General features: G+C 34.9%; 1 protein-coding gene across 2 annotated transcripts in view; it reads left to right on the forward strand.

Annotated features, from left to right (window-relative positions):
• Positions 1–16661, forward strand: part of LOC129003909 (WAS/WASL-interacting protein family member 3-like) — a 31949-nt gene extending 15288 nt beyond the window's left edge. For both annotated transcript variants that reach the window (XM_054432247.1, XM_054432248.1), the window contains exons 2-4: positions 2012–2662; positions 3131–3283; positions 13179–16661. In XM_054432247.1, coding sequence (XP_054288222.1) covers positions 2012–2662; positions 3131–3283; positions 13179–13418 — 1044 coding nt within the window. In that variant the 3' untranslated portion in view covers positions 13419–16661. The remainder of the gene's footprint in view (positions 1–2011; positions 2663–3130; positions 3284–13178) is intronic.
• The last annotated feature ends 5420 nt before the right edge of the window (positions 16662–22081 follow it).

Here is a 22081-nt window from a genome sequence, read left to right on the forward strand (position 1 = left end):
CATAGAGAAAATGCCTATACATCGTTTGGATATAGTATCATCCAGTAGCAGGCATAATTTTAATTATTTTGATTAGACTTAATTTGTTTACTATTTCTACTTATATTCAAAGTATACCTACTCTCCAACATTCGCGAATTAAAATGCACACAATTATAATTTAGGAAATTGTACAATTCTAAAAAAAAAACACCCAAAAAATGTGTCAACTAAAATTAAAACACTGGTTTTGTAGCATCATTCATCCCTAAACAAAAGGGCAGGCACTGTTTCATGCATCTTCTTTCATATGGTAATGCCAACCATAAACCGACTGACGTACTTCGACTCGCAGATTGTGTGTAAATGCGGAGGAAGAGTTGAAACGCTGCATTTGCCATTTACCGGTAGTCTGGGTACTCATTTTACTAAGCCATTTGCATTTACATTGTCGCTTCCCGCCATTTCAGTCATGCAGTAATGGCGAGTTAGGTAGTCAATGGTTTACGTGTACAGTAGCATTATGTGCTGCGTATTTCAACTGCATGTCGTAGTTTTTTGAATTATGGATACCTTTAGAGAGAATAGTTTCAAATGCGTAACAAGTTTAAGAGCCCTGCAATAACAATACTGAAATACAAATTGATATGTGCAGCAAGGCAGGCGTCTGACTAAACAGCTGATCTTGTTAGTTTGAGAGAACTGACATGGTTAGTTTTTTTTCAAAGCGGGCGCGGTTTTTAGTAATTCGTATCGACGTATAGTACTTTTTGGGATTTTTGCAGTCACAAGATTGATGACATCATTCCGAAAATAACTATACTGTATTCCATAATTAATTTTATTCCTACTAATTGCTTGTTTGATGGATTATATTTATAACAATTTATAAACAGTTACCTACAAATACACTCAGCGATTCATCTGTAAACCTAAACCAACAATTGAACGAATGTAGTTTTGCCACCTCTCTTTCTACAGGACAAACAGCAAACGACTTCGCCCACTTTTATTTGTCACATTTTACAACCTCCTGCTTTGTGATCTAAAAACGGCCGCTTTAAACCCCACGTAATTCTGGCTGGCATTAGTTGATTAACACTATTGTACTGTGAATAGCTATTGTGGTGGTAGTTACGGAGTTGGCCGACAGGTAGTGCTAGTGTCGCCCGCCTACTGTGTACGTGTGTGTCGCTCGCCTACGCACACGCACCAACCATTGATGAATATCTGCTAATTGTCAATCACTGCTCTGCTAACATTTTCATAGATTGGAAATCGTTTTGTATGTTTTTCTTGTTTTGTATGGAGGGATAGACTTTTAATAGGATCATTGTTGTTTACTTATGTTGTCATGCCATAATAATAGTTTTGGTCTATGTTAGGTTAGAAAAACTTCATTTCAATTTTGTTCTGTGGGTTCTGTGCGCTCTATAAAATATTCGTATTTTTTGAAGTAATAAAGAAATCAAGTGATTTTTACTACTGCTTTAAGTTTCAATGTTGTGATGGCAAACAGGAAAACGTGTTATTTATACATACTATAACCTGAACTTAGATTTTAGAGGAATGTATAAGGCGTAATTGGTAATTTAATAGTCCGATTTTAATTTAGGTTTGCTATATTGGATTTTTATTGATCTACGTTACAGTATTGTCTTTCTAAAACCTTATTTGGAAAAGGAACACTTTACTCAACGTTGTCTTATTTAATTTCTTCTTACTCTTTGTACGTATACTGATGCAGTCCCAATTATAAAACTTGTTCTATTGTTTTGTTATAACACCTTTTCGTCGCAGCCCCACAGAGATGTCAGTTGAGAGGCGGCCCAGCTGACAGATGAATGCGACGTTGCCATGTCAGCGACCTTGGGCTGGGCCTACACCATGCACTGAGGTGTACCACAGTGTTGTACTCGTGTCCTTAGATTTAGAGTGTTTTGGTTTTATCCTGAAATAAATGCTCGTTGAACGTTTGATCTTACATGTTTACTTTTCCATTGGTCACTAAGTTCACCCTCCCGTGTTCCAGGACGATGGTGCCTCTGCGATGATCTCCAGCGGCGTGGTGGTGGAAGGTCACGGGCTGCACTACCCTGCCTCTCACATGTCCTTCGGTTCAATCCCCCCGGTTCCTGAGTTCCTGCGACCTCTGCCCAAGCCGGCTCCTCTAGTCGCGCGGTACAACCAGAACCGTCCAGTCAGTCTTGTTCAGCACAAAGAGGATGAAGACAACACCACCTTCCCGTCGAGTATCTACAACTCTCGACTATTCCCTCCTCCCCCTCCCTTCAGTCACTACCCTGGCCTTCAAGGACCCTACGGTAGCCTCTACCCGGCACACTACACTCCGTTCAGAGAGAGACATCTACCTCCCAACCCGAACCCGAACCCTCCTCTGTCCCCTCTGGAGGCGTACCCTGGCCCGCAAAGTCCGAGGTATAGCCACAGTCCGCCCGAGACGCAAGTGAAAGGACAGAACTTGACGAAGGACAAGAAATTCAAAGTTCCTTCTGGAAAGGAAGGGTCGCTGAAACACCGCATCCTGACGAGGCCCGACACCAAGAGGAGACGACCTCAGTTGCCCTCTGTGCCTGAGGGAGTAGCTACTAACAACAATGTGCCTAGCCCTAGCTTCAACAAGGGATCGCTCATACAACTGGCCAATGGGGAACTCAGGAAGGTGAGCTTACAACTCTTCATTCTAGAATCTTTAGATAGCTTTCAACAATCAGCATTGACTGTACTTGTAAAGATCACTTTTCTAGTTCTTTGTATGAAGATTTGTATTCAATATGCCCTACTCAACATTGATATTGTTGAAGGATCTTTTTAAAATTCAACAAAGCATTAATACACGTGGTATTTTTCGTAGCTTGGAAAATACCCAATGATCAACGGCATCTTGACTTCCGAAATAGTTGTAGTTGTAGTGTTAGAAATATTTCAAACACGGAATTTGGCTTGCTAGTATTGTCGGAATCCTAATTTGAAAATTATATTAATTTGAAAGAACCGGAGATAGTTACGGATATGTTTGTTGACCATTTTGCCGTCCACCCACATCTTTATCTGACTTCCTTCATATAATTAATTTTCACACTTTTCCACTTTTATCTCCAATGACTAACGCTGTATTCTGTTGCTACAGGTTGAGGACATGAGGACTGAAGACTTCGTCAGCAGTGCTGAACGTTCCCCAGCGCTTAGGCTAGATCCATCCACCGTAGTACGGATAGACACCAGCCCCTCCAACAAGGGATACAACCTGCTGACACTCAGCTATGGCGAGAACCGTAATCAGGTACGTCAAATACCTTCCTTCGCATTTGTTGTGAATCGTTTGTACCCTGGTGTTAAAAGTCTTGTGGTTTTCGCCGCCATCCGCGTTGTTAGCTGAAGATGAATGCTGATTTTTCCCTTGCTGTCAAGAGGGATCCTCAGTGGATAGGGGAGAGCCGCTTGCAGGATGCCTCCTCAAGCCTTCATAGTAGGCTTTAGAAATGTTAGAACCTAAAGATATTCCAATACAAATATTTGCCCCTCTACGAGCGAATTTGTCTTGCAGTATTCTTTTAGCTATCCACTCATGCGTGTTTTCAATCTCAACAACTTTATTAATTTCCACGACAACTTCAGCTCCACAACGTCTTCCTCGGAATGCAATCGGCCACTCCGCCTACTCGTAGTAATTTCGAGGAGTAAAAACGGGCCTAACTTCAAACGAGGGCTGCATTCTTCCACGACAGAGATTAGGGGCACCCGCGGCCGCGGCCGGCCACAAAAACGTGACTGAGTACTTCGCCGGGGGGGGGGGAGTTCCGTGTCGTTGCCTCCGACCTTGAGAGAGAGGAATGCTGCGACCTCCCCCCCTCTTTCTCTCCCCTACAGTACTCACTATAGTACAACTAATACAGGTAGCACAGGTTGATGACCCATCTCCCCTCTCTTGGTTATCTGTAAAACTCAATCGTGATATATGGTGGTGAGATTTCAATTATTACTATCATACCGATACTGGTAGTGAAAGGTTTTGAAGCCCTCAGGATGGAAGGTTGAAAATTATAGATTGGTTCCCTTTACTGTTTATTGTCGTCTTGATATAGGCTATCAGATGACTCAAATCTGTGTGGATGAAGTATTTGAAATGGTTTGTAGTGTATTGGCATTTTAAAGATTTGATTAAGCAGAGACTTTTTATATATAATATTTTTAGACCAAGTGTATGTATCATTCATGATGTTTCTTCCTTGAAAAATTATACATTTCATTGAATTGGTGTAGTAGCAAAACATATTTTGAATTGGATTTTAATTAATGGGGTTACACGATTAATTTACGATACGACTCTACTTTTTAGTTAGCGTCCTAAAGAATATTTGACAAGTTCAAATATTGTTTCAATTCAATTTCAATATTGTTATTTAGTAGTAGTGCCTTAAATAATGCAAGGTTTTAAAATAATATAATGAGTTAAAAACAACGGTATAAATTGCCAAAACGTTGTGGAGAGGAGAGTAGACCTATCCTAATTTGAATCATTTACATTTTGAACCAGATCAAGAACTTTTATGAATGTGTGCGCTGAACTAGAATGAACAATAGTCAATTAGAAATTAAAATACGATTGACGCAATGCTTTCCGGGTTCAATCGTCTTTCATTCAGAGATTGAATTTCCGCTATTTTAAAGTAACAGTACTCCATTGGTTTCCATGAGCATACAAAATCTTTTTAAATAAATTGTATCGTATCTAGATTGTCCAATTATTTTTGTAATTGTGTATGAGGAACTGAGGTTACCAAGGCGACAATGTGGTCGTAAATTAAACGACTAGCGCCAGCGCCAGCAGACGGGCTCGGATGTCATGGTAATTAAAATGGCAGACAGTGCAGACAAATTGGATAAAGTGAGGTTATGTTCGATGAGTAAAGATGGCGTCACTGACAACAATAGCGCGAGGTGATTCACGGCTGACTGCATCACGCTGTCGCTGCCACTGAACCGCTTGCTAGATTTCGTCGACGCACGACGTTTGGTTATAAACTAACCATTGTGTTGAGCTACTGAGTTGTAAAGAGAACGGATACACTTTACACAGAAAATAAAAAGTACAAAAAGAGTTATTAGATTTTTAGATATATTAATAATCAAGTAGTTCGTACAACAATCATCGCCTACTTAAGTACGAATCCATCGGTGATACAATTACGACAGATTAAAGAGTAGATGTTTCTATTCTTTATACTGTGTAATTACTAAGACAAATGTATTGACTGAGATAACTAAAAGAATTCTAATAATCACTAAATAACAATTTTACAAGCACCATCGGTGATTTATGTAACCAATAAAACTTAAAAAAAATTAAATTAATGTATTCCAAGCTAAAATATGCATTACCCAGAAATACTAACAGTTTTGTATTTACGCCATTTAATGGTTTTTAATGAACTTATTGATTCATTGTTACAACAAACGGGTAGTTTTTGGGAGATCCTCCTTATTTCCAGGGGGCTGGAATGAAGTGATCATATCAATTTTGCATTGTATTCCTGTTTGAATTCTTAGCTGTTGATTAAACAATCCAAATATTTGATCTAGGTAGCCTAACATAATTCATAATTATTAATTAGTCACAATGAACAAGAATCATAGATGTTTCTAATCTTCCCAAATCCTCACTTCCTTTGGACGACTGTGGCACGAGGCCTTCAAAAATTATTAACCGATTATTATATCTACAATTCCAGCACCATCGAATCAACAGACCCCTAAATACTGTTTACATTATGCCTAAATTGCTGATCATTATTCAATTTGCAGATCAATTAAAATCCAGCATTTTACACAGAGTAAAAAAATAAATTGAATAAACAATTTTACACAGATTATATAATAAATAAAATCTACTTTTTTACACAGAGTAGAAAATACATAAAATCTACAATTTTACACAGAGTATGAACTATATAACTTATCACCGTGTATTTTGCTGTATGCTTGCGGTAGGGCTTCTCCCTCCAAAGCAACGAGGGCTGCAGATTTGGAGGGAGTGAGGGGTGGGTTTATTGAATGGGGCTGGTTGAATGGCGTCATTGATTGTTGCATGGACGCAAGCGCGCTGATACTACTGTACTACTTGACGCGCCACCGATTGTGATTGTACTACATATACTATAATATGTAAGACGTGTTGAACGGCTCGGAAATTATAAAACAATTGACACAAACAATGTTGTTGAATTAATTGTGAAATATAGGCTATACCATACTTGTTAGGATGTATACACTTTTAAAATTACGTTCTTAAAATATGGTTGCTAGATTTATTAATTACTTTGAATTCTTTTTATAGCGAAACATATTCATTCGTAAGTGTCACGGCCTAAATTTCGTAGGAACTTCAACATTTTTACCACTCAAATCTAAAAAAATGGTAAATTTGTCTGTTGTCTGGAAATGAAAGAAGGACACAAGTTTTGTTTGGTGACGAATAAATTTATCAGCAGAAGTTGTTTGTGGTCACCAAAAGTTAACCAACTTTGCATTATTTAGTAAACGGAAAAAAGTTTGGTATTAAGAAATAATTAGATCAATTAACTATACCAGATTAGATTCTTTAGACGATCTATTTAGCATAATTTTATATATATACAATGTCGTAGTTATTCAAACAATAGCCTTAACACGTACCAAATTAATCGTATTGGCTAACACTGTACACTTATAAAAATCTCTTCATTAAAATCGGTTATTTAATAAAATATGTAGTATTTTAAACACGGCCGAGGTAAATTATAACATATTCCACACTGGAGTGATTCAAACTTGGTTTTTTTAATAAATCCCCAGCATTATTTTTTATTTGCAAATAATTCCAATTTACGAAATTTTTTTAATAAATCCCCAGCATTATTTTTTATTTGCAAATAATTCCAATTTACGAAATTCTAAAACCTATTGAAAGTGAAAGTGGTTTGTAAGGCAGATCATAGTTCGTGTCTCCGGATATAAAGGTAGAGATCGATTCCAGTTCCCGCGGTCCTTTGTCCCCCCTTTCCACTGTTCCCCTCCCTGGATTTATTTATTCGTCCCAAACATGTGAAGTTCTTTTGTTCCCAGACAGGACCTTTGTGGAAAATCGAACCCAATCAGGTTTTATGTCTGGCGTCTTCCAAAGAGAAATTTCCTCGAGGAAAAAACATCTTTTACAAGATATTCCATAGTTAACTAGTGTTTTTACAAGTACCGAAATGTAAAAATAAACGGTATCAGCATTCTGACACATACTTTCTCCCATAAGTTTGTCAACAACCTTTATCATGTGTAAGCGGTGAGAGTAAATATACGGAAATCGGATTTGTACAATTTTGTTCAAAATTTAAAGGACTATAACATACTAAATTGTTATCAAAATCGTTTGGGCCATTTTGGGGAAAATCAGATTTTTCCGTTATGTTATGGGATTTTTATGGGAAAATAACATAATTTGCAATAACTTTTGAACCGTAATTTTTACAGAAATGGGATTTGTACCATTTTGTTAAGAATATAAAGGACTATAACATACTAAATTTTAATCAAAAACGTTTGGGCCATTTTTTGGAAGTAAGAAGCAATAAGTACTACATGTTATATGTATTTTATTAATGTTTACACCAATAAGTAGCTTTTTTGGTCAGTAAGATACTGTACTGGTTTATACTGAAGTAGTTATACTACAGTGTAAATAAAATACGTTTGGTCACTAGTAAGATTTTAATGCGGACCATTTGAATAATTTGATAAAAAATACAATAAGTAGACTGATAAAACAATCCTGTTAGATAACCAAATTGAAATATAGTCATTATCCTTATTTACAGTTTAGTGATTTACAGATTTGCTTGATAACCTATTGATAAATATTAGGTATCATCATTCGACATTGCTTGCTTAGAAACAAAGAAACTACGATTATCTACAGTGTGTATAAAATAAAAACACTGTCTTGTTTGCGGCATTGACTATTACTAGTAGCCACAATATTTTATCATTAGTGCTTGAATATGCAAAATCCTCTCACAAACCGCGCTAAAATAAAGAAACTGGCACAATCTTGTTAGCATTTATGTAAATACGGGAAATCAAATAGAAATAAACCAGATAGCAGATAGCCGGTCGTTTGCCCTTTCCCAGAAATTACAGTATTGCAACAGTGCAGAAGGTGGCGTGCACGCGGCGCACCGGTCGCCGGTGTTTTACATTTTAAACAGCTCTGTGTAAATTAAAATGTAGAATTTACGGTGTCGAACTGGTATATTTTGCATGGTGACCCCACACGACGCCTTCAACACTGCGCTGCAAAGTGCATAACTGTGTGCATAACTTTTGTGCTAGGTTTTGTGAAGGCGCGTTTGTGGACATATATGATTTATCATTATTTTATTACCATATCAAACCATATAGCAATCACTAGTTATATATATCAATTTCTAGTTGGGTTATCAACTAGTATCAACCTTAATCTAACTAATGTAGTTATCAATTTATATCATACATCAGAATCACACTAGATATCAAACACAATGTTGAATATAGTTGATCTTTCTAACAAGTTTATCTCTATTGTTCACGTTCAATTATCTGCATACAATGTCAACCATATAAAGCCACTCTTGATATTCCGTCAGATATTTCAGTAAATAGATTTGAATAACATCTGACTTTGTATTTGATTTATGGGTTAAAAATGTTATTTGATGGACGCTGGTTGTGTACAAAAATTGCTCGTCACAAATATATTCCTAAAGACTGATTAATCTGATATTGCCATACGTTGTTCTTGCTGAAAGTGCATGGTAGTTGATAGTCCCCATCGATGTATATACTACAGTATAGTCTATCTAGTTAAAGTCTAGTCTTATACTGTCGGTCAGACTATATACATAGATGGTTCCCCCTGTACAGTTCTTCTCTTTAGAAAATCAAATTAGTTTTCCATGCGTATTCATTAGTAAAGCCACAGCAATAAATTTTATATTTAAATAAATGCAATTTTGTGTAGTTTTGCTAACGAATTTCTGCTTTGGGAGTAGGAACACTAGTACTGTATGATTTCTCACCAGGATAAAATAAAAAAATCGTAAACTAATTGGTTTCAAATGTTATAGTTTATAGTGGATGTGAAAAAAACACATCCAGGATAAACAGATTTATTAAACAGGTCTTTCAACCTAAGAAAGTTTTGATGAAAACAACAGTTTCCATATACTATGTATGGGGTAGAAAATAAAAAATCAATTAGGAGTCGTAAAAATTAAAATGCGCCCAAGTCGTAAAAATTAAAATGCGCCCAAATAAAAAAAAACACAAACAACTAATCACTGAATGCGCTGCAAAACTCAACATGCAATTCCCGCAGTGCGCTTACGTACTGCGGCTCTTGCATCGGCAGAATGAAGGGGTCGTAACTATAACATTGTTACTGGAAACATTGTAATTTCCTAACCTTGGAGCAAATGGAAGTTTGTTGCGTGGTTCGCCGCCAGGGCGACAACTACATACTGATAAGAACAGTGATAAGCGAGTTAAGGATGGATGTAGACATGCGATCCGCTGAGTTACGCCTTCCGTTTCTTATCAGACTGATAACAGGTTCTGAATAATATCCTGAAATGTAACCACGTAACGCGTTCTGCCATTGAAACCGTTTTATCGCTTAATTCACCGCTGTGATCTCAAACGTTTCGCTTGCAAATTGTTTTGACATTGAGTCGTTATGAATGTTTAATTTGCAATAAAATTTTAATGGAATTAAACTTAAAATTTATAAACACATTAAGTATTTCGAATTGATTTTTCCCGTACTCTGTCAAAGAGCTCCAATCCTCAGAAAAGACTTGTTCTGTAATGGTTACTTAAAAGCTCTTATAAAGTAAAACTCATCCACCAACCAAAAATCGTATAAAACAAAAATACAACGTAGCATTTGCGTGTTACTGTACATATTATTTTATTTCGTTATATCTGGTCCACGAGGCCATTTCACCACTCGTAGTGGCAATTCTAATTGCACTTGAACTTGAGGATAAATAGTACACATAAGATGCGCAAAAAATGGTTAAATGGTTGTTCTTTTGGATATACGAGTGCCTTAAAATATAATTGTGTGTTGGAAATAGTGTTTGGAATTTTTTATCAGGTCTTCATACAAAATACGAAATTCCACCCAATATCTCAGAACCTCAGTATCTATATATTAATTTGAAACTGTTTTTCTTTGTCATAGCTAAATTGAGAGAACGGCTGGGCGTAGAAACTCGGTAGAGGTGTCTAAAGAAAGGTCTTGGTCTGTAGATGAGCCATCAAAAGAGAAACGTGGTAAATTCCCTTGGGGCTCTGCCCCAGTGGCCTTTGAATTCCCATCCCATGTTATTCTTATGGAGGAAAAACTGGGTTTTTGTCCCAGCTAATTTGAGAGAACGGCTGGGCGTAGAAATTTGGTAGGGGTCTCTAAAGAAAGGTCTTGGTCTATAGATGAGCCATCAAAAGAGGAACGAGGTAAATTTCCTTGGGGCTCTGCCCCAGAAGCCTTTAAAGTTGCCTCTTCAAATTTGTTTACCATATGCATAATTCTACACTACTTTCAAATGCAACAGCTGTTAATATTTAAATTGTGATTTATTGAATTTGTCAAAATGAAGTACAGTATTTGCAATGGATTTTTCTGATTTTAAAATTAATTTTCTTCTGCATCGTGTCATGTTTTGCAATATAATGTTCTATTACCAAACCAGTGGAAAATCCTAATATCACAGTAACTGTTGAAATTATTTCTTATGTAGTTAACTTATATCTATTGCATGGGTTGGTTTCTGCCGTTTTTACCACTTCTTGGAGATGGTACGAGGTGATATTCTTTGGCATATTGATTCTGTAGATGAAACTTGGGTTGGTGTAATTATTACAATGGAAAAGAGTGAGAAATCCTGGACAATTTGATATAGGCTAAAAATAAAACTGAATCAACACTGTGCTTCATTTCTTGAGCAATCATTGAAATAACCGATTTGCAAACAATGGAATCATAGAAAAGTCATAGAACACAACCAATTAGAAGAAATAGAAATAATGTTTTTTTACACTAAAAACACCAAAAAAAACAAGATCAGCTTTTTGAAAAAAGATAAGATATATACTAAAGATTTTGATTATATCTAACTGTTGTGTAGATCGTGAGTATTTCCATAATCTTTGAGTCGCCTGTAATGCTTTGCAATTGCTCGATTTCGAGCAACAGGTACACTAGTAATAAATAATTTTAAAATTATATTAACAATGACTCTTAGAATCTTTTACACTACTGCAATCTTAGTTAGTGTTAAGAAAAAAGATTTCTTGATGTTTTAACGTTATCAGTGATACCAACCTAACTTATCGTACGTGTTGCGTTGCGACGGTGGCTCTCCTGCTTCCCTTTGATCAGCTTGCCGCTCGAAATATCCAGTCTAGACGTCTTGTTTATTTTTTACCGTCGTCGGATTATTTTCGAAAGTATTATTTTGTGGGCGCCGCAGCTCGTCCCGGCTACAGCGTCGCTTAATTCTCCGTTCTGACCGCGACAGACATTATAGTTGGCTGTTTGTCATATTTTCAGTCAAAACACGTTTTAACATCCGTAAAATAGCGTTTATGTTCTATTTCGGACTGTTGGTAGGTTGGTCCACCCAAATGAATGTGGAGGTAAATACAAAACTCTGTTCGTGGGGATCGTATCGGGATTCAAGTACTTTTCATAGCTTCTCTTTGCTCGACTCCCTTGCATATTCGTTGTAACGCACTTTAATGTCTACATCTCTTTCTTCCTATACCCATGTACAGTATATCTTTTCATGGCTTTGCCTGACTTAACGCACATGCATAGCGTTGTACAGTATACCACTTGAAAGCCTTGCATGATTAATTGTACACAAATCTCCATGTATTGTTACTGTAACTTTGTTTTTATTTTTCCATAACTAAGTGTAGTTTTTTTTTAAGTTTCGTCTTACAAAACTCGCATATAGAATTCTTCTAGCGCCTTAACTAATTCCACGACTTAAATATTCATTTTCTAATGGTTACTAAATAAAAAATGTTGGATTCAAAAATCTATAGAAAGTTCGCTACGTAGACATCTTGAGCGAACCCAAATCATTATTGATTCTTTGAAATAACCTTCGGAGCTGGGCCTTTTCGGAGTTGTGGATTAATGAGTTCTTACTTCAGTGTGAACATTTCAAAATTTGCACTAGAACCAAAAACTTAATTAGTTGGCTAAGTGATATATTCAATAGAATAGTACATGCATAATTATACATTATATTAATATAGCTTTGTTGACACTACATTATTCAGATGTACAAACATGTTCTTGTTTTTATATGAATACATGTATTTTTATGTGATTTGATACTTTTCGGAGTTGTAAATGTCAGATTTATTCTCTTTTTTTAGTTGTGAGTGTTTGAGTTTTGGCTTTTTAGACATGTCAGTGTCAGTGTCTCATCTACGCCTGATAGGATCTGTAAATGTTCTTTAGGTAATGTAAATAGGCATAGTTCTTCCTTTTCGGATTTGGGAATGTCTGAGGTATGCCACGTTCTTGGACGCCTGTCTCGGCACGACGCCCAACGACGACTACTCGTACACATCTTTTCAGTCTGTCACCAACAATCATTACACGTTGTGATCGCGATAACGTGTCAGCATTGCTCAAGAAACTATATGTTCGTCCCATGATTAGTTAGAGGAATAATTGATTACCCTCAGACTTAGATAGCCAACGAAACCTCACTCTTGAACTTAAGTGTTTAAGTGTAGGAAACAAGTAACTTGTTTTAAGTGTTTTGGTTCTACAGGATTATCAAACGTTAGTAGCTCACAATTTATCTCCTTTAAATCAACCTAATTGTCAAAGTGGTTAAGAAAGGAAAGGGTTAGGGATGACATTGGCGGAATCTTAATTTTACATTAATCACAAGAATGAAGCTGTAAATTGGAGATATGTTTTGGTCCATACGATTTTTTGCGTCAAACACTTTACAGTTTTATTTTAATCATTTTAATATACAATAGTATCGAATTAAAACCCCCAGTCCTGAACAGAGAGTTTTAATCCATTATTTTTTTAATGTGTCCTGTAATAAGTCAAACTAATGTTTTTGTTATTTCAGGTGGAGTTCGAGTCGGCTGTCGGACACCCTTACTTCGTGTATGGCCAGGGCTGGGCCTCGTGTGACCCGGACAAAACCTTGACGTTGTACGGTCTGCGTTGTCACCAACTCCAGGTCGGCGACATCTGTATTTCCCTGTCTCCTCGGGCCACCCCCGCCTCGGACTCTCCCGGGTCCCAGGGCAAGAAGAGACGATGGTCCGCCCCAGACCAATTCTGCTCCAAGAAGACCAAGGAGTGAACTCACCTAGTTAAAGGGTGATCAAACTAACCAAGTCAACTAGCGACCCATTTCGTTCATACTCTCGTTTTCAAAATATAGTTGTTAGTGTACCTATGTTCTAGAAGACATTGCACATCAAAATTTATTTAAGTGTCTGCAGGGTTTGAAATATTGTGAGAATAATTTTAGTACAGGACTGTAAGGATTGATGTTTTACAGTAATTTTAGTTTCTGATAATTATGGTTTGATTTTTCTCTGTAACTATTTATGTAAAATTTATTGACTATTGTTTTAATTTGTCCTTTAAATATTATCCCCTTAGTTACTTGGTGGTCAATTCGTATCAGATAAGTATCTTCTAATATAAACCTGTTTGATACAAATTGATTTTGATGGAGAAAATACATTTTAATTTTAGTAAATTTATAGGATTAAAACCACAACATTTGAAATTTTCCTTGAAAAAGACAATTAGGCAAGTATTTGGTTGGTTAATATTAATTTATGTCTTCCAAAAGAGTTTAATCAGGTATTAAAAATTATTTTTCACATTTCTGTTGCTGACACTCCGTGAATTTTGTAATTAGCAACTTGGATCTCACTGAAATGTGACAAGTGTCAAACGGACATGATTTTGTGTGATTTAGTTTTATACCCTTTGTGATCTAAATACCCTAACATTAAGGTCTAGACTGAGTTAAACAAATAGTTTATTTAGCCTTTTCGGACTATTTGCATGAGACATCAGTGTCTACTTGTTGATTTCAATAGTGTGCCAAAATAAAATAATGATTTCACTAACGGAATACCTTTTTTTTAATAAGAATATTTCAAACCATTTTTTTGGGCCATTCTTATTTCAAATCATATCTGTATACTGTATATATATCCTGCATTTTACCCCTGCTATTGTGTGTTTTCATGTAAACAGTCAAAACTATGATAAGCTTTATTTTTATAAGTATACTTACAATTGTATATTCAATCATAATTAGAATAAGATTTTGGATTTCAGTCACACCTGTATGGTTATAGCTTTCAGCATTTAAAGAAACAGATTATCGCACCATTTAAGAGTTAAAGAACAATATTTATGATTGTTAAGATATTATTTTTTCAATTGTTACTGTTTTGTAAATAAAAGCTCACTAGTTTTAATTGTAGATCTTGTGTAAAGTATTGACTGTACAAATGTGCATATTTGTAAAAAAACTGTTAAGGTCGTGAGAAACTGGTGTAAAAGATAGGAAACAAGTCTTGGTTGATTATAAAAGTGATTTTATAAAAAGACTGACTTGTAAGTATTTTATATAAGTGGATCGGAATAGACTCTGATCATTTTGGAGCGTTTCACTTAATGAAAGAGTCTTGGAGCAGTTCACTCGAGGAACAAGTCTTGGAATGATTCACTCGATGAGAAGGTCTCATATTTTAAGATTGATCCACAAGTGTATTATTTTGATCTCATAAGATTGCACACGTTGACTGATATCTTTTTTTGAAGTTTGTATACAATAATCTTAGACAACTCGTTTAGTGTTTCAATTTGACTTGTTTATTTCACATGTTATGTTTGATTTACTATTTTACTTTGCCTACCCACAAATGTTTGAGTTATATTTGACTTTATGCTAGAACTTGTAGAGCAAAAACATTGTATCACTGTATGTCTTGAGAAAAATATTTTTATAAATAATTATGTAATCTTAAATTCGTGTAGGGGCCTAGTTGTAGATCTGTTATTTTTCAATAAAAGTTATTTTCAATTTCATTGTATGAATAAGTGAATTTATAGTTCACCTGTTGGCCTGTTGGGGAGAAATTTGAATTTTTATTTATTGTGGATGTTAACAACTAGTTCAATAAGTGTTCCATTCTTCTGACTTACACTCAGCTGATAATGCCATATGATTGCACACTATTGTCCAATGTGCAATGTGCCAGCTTTTTTAATCCTCCATGTACACCCAGCTCTGTAAGTTTGATAATGAATCTGCCAGGTCAGAAATCGTTAAATAGTAGGTAAATTAAAACAAATTTTAAAAGCTAAAAGAAATTTTTCTTAATTGTTATTACTGTAGTTGGAACTAATTGTAAATTACAAGTTTAACACAATTTAGTTTAGATTCAGATTCAGAGTTAGACAGGCAGATTCATATTTTGTCTGGTTTTGTATATACAAATGTGGCTGTATATATAGTATGTAGAGTAATTCATGGTGCTATACAGGGTTGATTCATGTAACAATTAAGTAAATATTACAGCTAATCCTGCGGGCAAAATATTTCAACTTGGAAGGAATTGTAGATGAAATATTGCCTGAGTTATTGACTTGTAAAACTGTTTTAAGAGTTCTAGTTCTATATTTCTTGCAGTACTTAAATAGTCATAATATGTAAAAAAGTAAAGTAAGTTAACCCTCATTAATCCAGACTAATTCTGATTTAAGCCCAGATGAATGAAAAACCCTAATTGATTAAAATAAACTTATACGTAAATAAATACCCTAGTACCTTTTGAGAACCCCTTGAAATTGATAAAACACCTTTTATAAAATTAAGGCAAATCAATTTATTGATTTTGAATTTAAGAATCTATTAACTTCTCAGTTACTGTAACCAGTAGATGGAATCTTTGTATTTTACACCTAACTTAGCTGTATGCAATATTTACTTACTGCTGTCAAATAGCTGTCCGGATTAAGGTTATTCCGTACCTGGATCTGGATTAATGAGGATTTAGTGATTTACTATACTGCTATTGTTGGATTTTTTTATTATTTATTTTTTATTATTAACAAATACAGGTAAAAATTAAGTTGAAATCTTCTTCATTTGGCATAATATGAGTTCTAATAGTCTACTTTTCTCAAATATGACACTCTATCAATTTAACACTTGGCAATGTATATATATAATATTTTCAGCAATTGCCTAAATAATGTTTTTTATAATACAAATTTATTCGTAAATCTGTAAAATGCTCTCTAAAAGTCCGCAGTTAGCAATTAGGCCAGTTAGACAATCTGCACTTAATGCCAGCTAACACACAGAACAATTTGTACTGTAACAGCTGTTTATTGTCCAATATTGTTGAGAAACAGCTGATCCATAGTTGTCCTGTGTATTAGCCTGGTCAGGCTATGTTTTGCTAGGTTAAGTTAGTTAAGTCGAAAGTGCCTTTGTGCCATTACGGAACATACCTCACCAGATTTGAATTAAACAAAATATTCAAACAATAAAGACAAATTGTTTCTTCAACGCTGTTTTACTTATCCGAACCTCTTAGGTTAAGTTTTAATTTTGTTAGTTTTTAGACAATAAGTTGCATAATGTATTGTAGACTAGTGGCACAGTACAGTAATGTGTCTTAAAAGATAATAACTGTTGAGCTTGAAACAAAATTATTTAACTACATAACTTAATTGTTGCAAAAGTGATTGCTGCAGACATGCAATGGATACTGCTAAATAAAGTTCAATAATTCATTTATTAAATTATATCATTGCACTTAGCAGTTGCATGAATACTTTGTCATGTTACCATTTTCAATTGTTGACACTAATCAAATAATTATGGTAGCCTATCAGCGATCCCCATTAGCTTGTTAATGACATTTATCATGGCCACTTTTGCATATTGGTGGTATCAACTATGATTTTTGTGGGGAGTTAAAAGTTGCAATAACTTTTAAATTTTATTTGCATTTTTTTTTTAAGAGAATGCATTATTCCCTTTATAAATGTTTTTACTATCTCCGCTATACATAGCTATGGAGAAAGGTTGTTTTTAACAAAATTTTCGAGTTTGAGTTTTAGGTGGAAAATATATTATAATAACCGTTTTGGGCACTACTGAACCCAAAAAGATTGTTTTCTAAATGATGTCTGTGTGTTTCTGTTTGGTGGGCTAGGTACAGAGGTAGGGCCTACATATTACACCTGTGGCCCAAAATTGATAAAATTTGGTATGTGGGTACCACTAATCTATGGTATCTCCAATTATTTTAAGATTTCTTTTAAATTGTGATTTTTAATTGTGATCTTCCCTTAAAAATCCATAAATGATAAAAAATTGAATTTTCAAAAAAGAACTCCAACGATTGTGATTAAAATCTAGTATGTTATAGTCCTCGTAGTTTTAAACAAAATGATAGGCCTAAATTGCTGTAAAAATTATGGTTGTAAAGTTATTGTAACTTTTGTCATCTGATTGAACTAACAGAGATTGCTGAGACTGTTTATCAATAAAAGTGCATCATATCAAATCACTCACATGATGAAACAGATCGAAAAAAAACTCCAATAATTAGCTGAGCCAACAGAGAAGCCAAATAAGTTCCGTTTATGAGGTTCTTTTAACAATTAACCTCAACACAATCAAGAATCGTACAATTTGGCTAGTGTTGAATGCGCATTGCCAAAATACCTGAGCAATGTGCCGTGCCATTCAGTCACTGGGTTTATATCACAGCTTCTGGCCTGAACAATCTCACATTGTAGTAATCTTATTTCTGTCTTCCACACATTAGTTGTCCGCGGCGCGGCTTTGTCTGGTTATTTTTGAAGGTATTCAGTTTCTCGTTTCTGTCATCGCATGTTTCGTCTTCACATTGTTTCCTCGTGTAAGAGGCTAAGTCTATTCTTTGTTTTACTATGTGAATTTTCATCGTTGGGTCTTAAAGATAATTTAATTAATTTTTTTTGAGGTTAGGTTTAGTAGATTGCATCAGTATTGATTACACAGCCAATTAAGAAGTAATGTGTTGTGTAACGTCTTGTGCTTTATTCTTTGGTTTTAACACTGAAAGACAGTCAAATGTGTACAAATACAGCGTTATATTCCGTCAAATTGCTTCACAGTTCGCCAAATGACAACAAACAAATAACTACATACACCTCAATGATAAACCGTTAAAACCTAACCTTAAAATTGTCACAATCTGAGGAAGGATGATACCGTTATCTGTCAGTGACTGAGTTTATGTTTTATCAGTCTGATACTTTGAGAGTGATTTATTTATTTTGATTGGTAAAGAGGATAAACTGTATTTCTGAATTGAGTCACATAATAGTTTATTACATTCGAACAGAAATTGTGTGGATCATAACCATGGCAAAATGTTTACTTTTCTAGCCAGCAGAGTATTTTGTTTATGCTTATGATCATTATAACGTTTCTGTTCTAATATTCGTGGAGTTTACGTAAATCAGACATTGTGTCCTCCAAATTGCCTTCATGCGATTTACCATGATTGACAGCGTGTTGACGAAAGAGCATATTTTACGGAAGAGCTAATTTACTAAACGAACTTCATTAGTCTCTTTTGGTTTCTCAGAACTATAAAAGTGCTTTACAAGTATCATAAATAGCCCTACTTTTATTTTCAAATATCAGTGTCGTAAAAAGAAATTAACGCAAGTTACTCAATGAAAAGAATGTTCGAGTTATTGTGTTTATAATATAACTCTACTAATCAAGCCAGGATTAAAATTCAACATGAATAAACATGTTACTGGTGATAACTTTATTACTAACCATGATGAACAATGTCCGCAATTGCTTGGATAGCATAAACTCCCTATTGCATAAAGTAAATGAAATCAAAATAATAATTTGAAAAACAAAATGTTTTTCAATCAAAACACAAAATTGTAAGGAATATTGCCCAAGAGGTTTTTTAAGTTTGCTCCTTTTCTGATGATTACTTCGGAAACTCCTGGTCTATCAGATACTCGGTCCTTGAACTACGAAATTCGTAGTATCGGGGGTTTCCGCTTGTGGCAGGGATTTCAGTAATTATGTTGATTGCGGCACAGGTGGTAACCCTGCAGCTGCGCGACAACAATGCGATGTTCCGGAAACGGATACGGTAGATGTGATCAACCTCGGTAGGCAGGCGTGAGTCAGTCTGATTAATTAGGCAGGCGTTTTCAAGCTAAACATGACCAATGCCAAGTTTTTCGCGTGTTTTGTATACTACTGTTTTAGAACAATGCGTTGTATCTGGCCGTGAATTTAGAGCTGAACTATAATAGGGGTAAACTTTCACCTCTACGCTCTTCAAGGTTTTATAATTTTATTTGTTCTGATTAAATTCACAACCTTAAAAAGATACTTTTAATTTCACCTTTAATTTATTCAATTCATGTTGTGCAACTCAAAAAGTTTGTGGGTGGAAATTTCACCCCCAATGGCTGTGACATCAGATTTGCTCTGGGGGATAAAATTCTGCTACCCCTATTTAAATTTCCTCTAACTTTTCTAATTGAATGTTTTGTAGACTACAGCACATATTCTACTTTTCACTATATAGATGGAACCATTGATTTTTCGGTATTACTGAAAAATACACCCCGTTTGTCATTAAATGCTGTCGCTGTCATCATGGGCAAGCAAGATAAAGGAAGGGAAAGGGACAGCCTGCTTTCTTATGTAAAAGAACATAAAGTAGGTACGAGTAGTTGCAGGGCATAAAATGACATGTTAACATGTCAGTGTTGAGATTTTGTCGCCCAGTGACTATGGGTGGTGCCGGCATATTTTTTTTAATGATTCACATTGTAAATGTATCGGAATTTAAAAAGTAAAATTATGTAAATATTTTAGAGTATTGAGCTATGATTTTGGCCCAAGAGGTTGTGAAGGGAGCCTTGGCCTGTTAGTTCTGTAAGTTCTAGAATACGTAATTAAGTGAGATTAAATGAACTATTTACAAGCAAATATAATCAAAAAATTCATTATAATATACGTAGAAATGTGTGATTTTCACTTTAATTTATGCAAAAATTACCCTTTTTGGGGGGGGGGGGTGTATTCCCCCCAGACCCCCCGGTAAGTCTGACGCCACTGTCGCCCAGTGGAAATCCCGTAAAATATGCTGTGAGTAGTTGAATGAGTCAATCACAAAGCTACAGTCTAAAATTTTATTTTCTCCCTATTTTTTTTTTTGTGATACCTGATAGATAGGCTACTAACATAGGCCCTACAATAAGTCCTATCAGTTTGAAGTTTGACTTTGTAAGAAAGTTGGCACGTTCAACAGAAAACAGTATCGCATCAAAATCAATCAATTTAATTCTACAACTGATGACAGCTTTAACTTGGGAATTAAATTGATATATTGTCTAGTTCTAAATACAACTGAACATTCAATTTTCGTGTCAAAGTTGTTGGCCTGTTTCAGAGTCAAAATAAAATTTAAAACCCCTGCCGCAGTACACCTGCTGACCAAGTGAATTTTCATTTGTCTGATTTGTTTTTCACAAATATTTCCTTACAAAAAATGTCACATTTATTCCCTATTTAAATATAATTAGATTCAAAGATGAACTTAGAATTGCTGCTACAGAGAAAGTAACATGTTTTTTGTGTAACGTAAATAGCTAAGTATGAAATAAGTAAATTTGCCAAATTTTATTAAAATACATCCATATAGGCTTACATACAAATTACAACAGTGACTTATTCTCTATAAGAATAAGAAGATAGGTAGGAATTTTAATATTTCTCCAATGGCATTAGGTGTAAAATATCACTTCAATATACTAAATTAATGTGTGTTTTAAGCTATACAAAACATTGTAGAGAAATTGTAAAATGTTATGTTTTGATGGTAAAAATGGGGAAACCCAATTTTTACCACGTAAAACCCGTTTCAATAACCAATCATTCAATAACCTGCCTGGTTTGCAAACTTGTTAGAATAAACGTAGGTTTACATGTTTTAAACTAATTCAATAAAAATCTGATGAATTCTAGGCCTACCATTGACTATACAACTCCTACTCAAGGTGGGGTGTATAGAAAATGATCCTACTCAAGTTATCATGCCAACCGACACATGTAATTTTAGAATTTCGCCAATATCAAAGTGGTGTAAATTGTAAATTCAAGAAATCTTTGAACGGCTGCCGTTTTTTACTCGGTTCTTCGTTTGAGTTTGGGCTAGCTGCACTGTAGTTTTCTATCAAACTATGCTTACCTTTAAGATTTTTCTCCGACTCCTAGAAGGCCACCCCTTCTTAGAAGGTAGCAACTGAATAATGTGTTAATGTTATTTGTATACCCAGTAACTTTGTTCCAAGTTTTACTATCTATCTTTACTACCATCTTTACTATTATTTAAATATGTTTATCTGTCCCCAGAATTTTTTTCAATCCTTTTGTGTTGTGTGTATGTATATTTATCAAAACAAAAAAGTAAATCGGTCCCAGGTCTTGATCTTACCCAAAGACCTAAGGTAGCTCATTCCCTATGTGGGAATTTCTCTAAAAAAAGTCTAAATTGAAAGATACGAAGTATCACTTCTTAAGCTATGGTACTTAGGAAACTTTTTTCTCTCCTGTATAGGAAAGTTGTACAGAAACATCCTGTCTATTCCTCCTTTGATTTAGTACTAAATTGGACTTTTCATTCACATTTTTAACACAAAACATTTCATCCTACTCAAATTCAACTAGATATAGGTAAAACAAACTTAATCTTAAAAAATCATTAAACAAATTACCTATATAAATCTTAAAAAAAAATAGGTTTCTTTATCACCAGCTATGTAGAAAGTGTCAGATTGCTTTTAGTGTCAATTCCAAATACTTAATAGTTTTAATGCTTTTTTATACTCAAGGATGGAAATAAATACCATTGAAAATAGACAAAACTGATCCGTTGAAATTTGGGG

The sequence above is a fragment of the Macrosteles quadrilineatus genome, unplaced genomic scaffold (assembly GCF_028750875.1).
Source record: "Macrosteles quadrilineatus isolate MER2022 unplaced genomic scaffold, UCM_ALF_1.0 Scaffold_9__3_contigs__length_116548681, whole genome shotgun sequence".
In the NCBI taxonomy this organism is placed as follows: Eukaryota; Metazoa; Arthropoda; class Insecta; order Hemiptera; family Cicadellidae; genus Macrosteles; species Macrosteles quadrilineatus.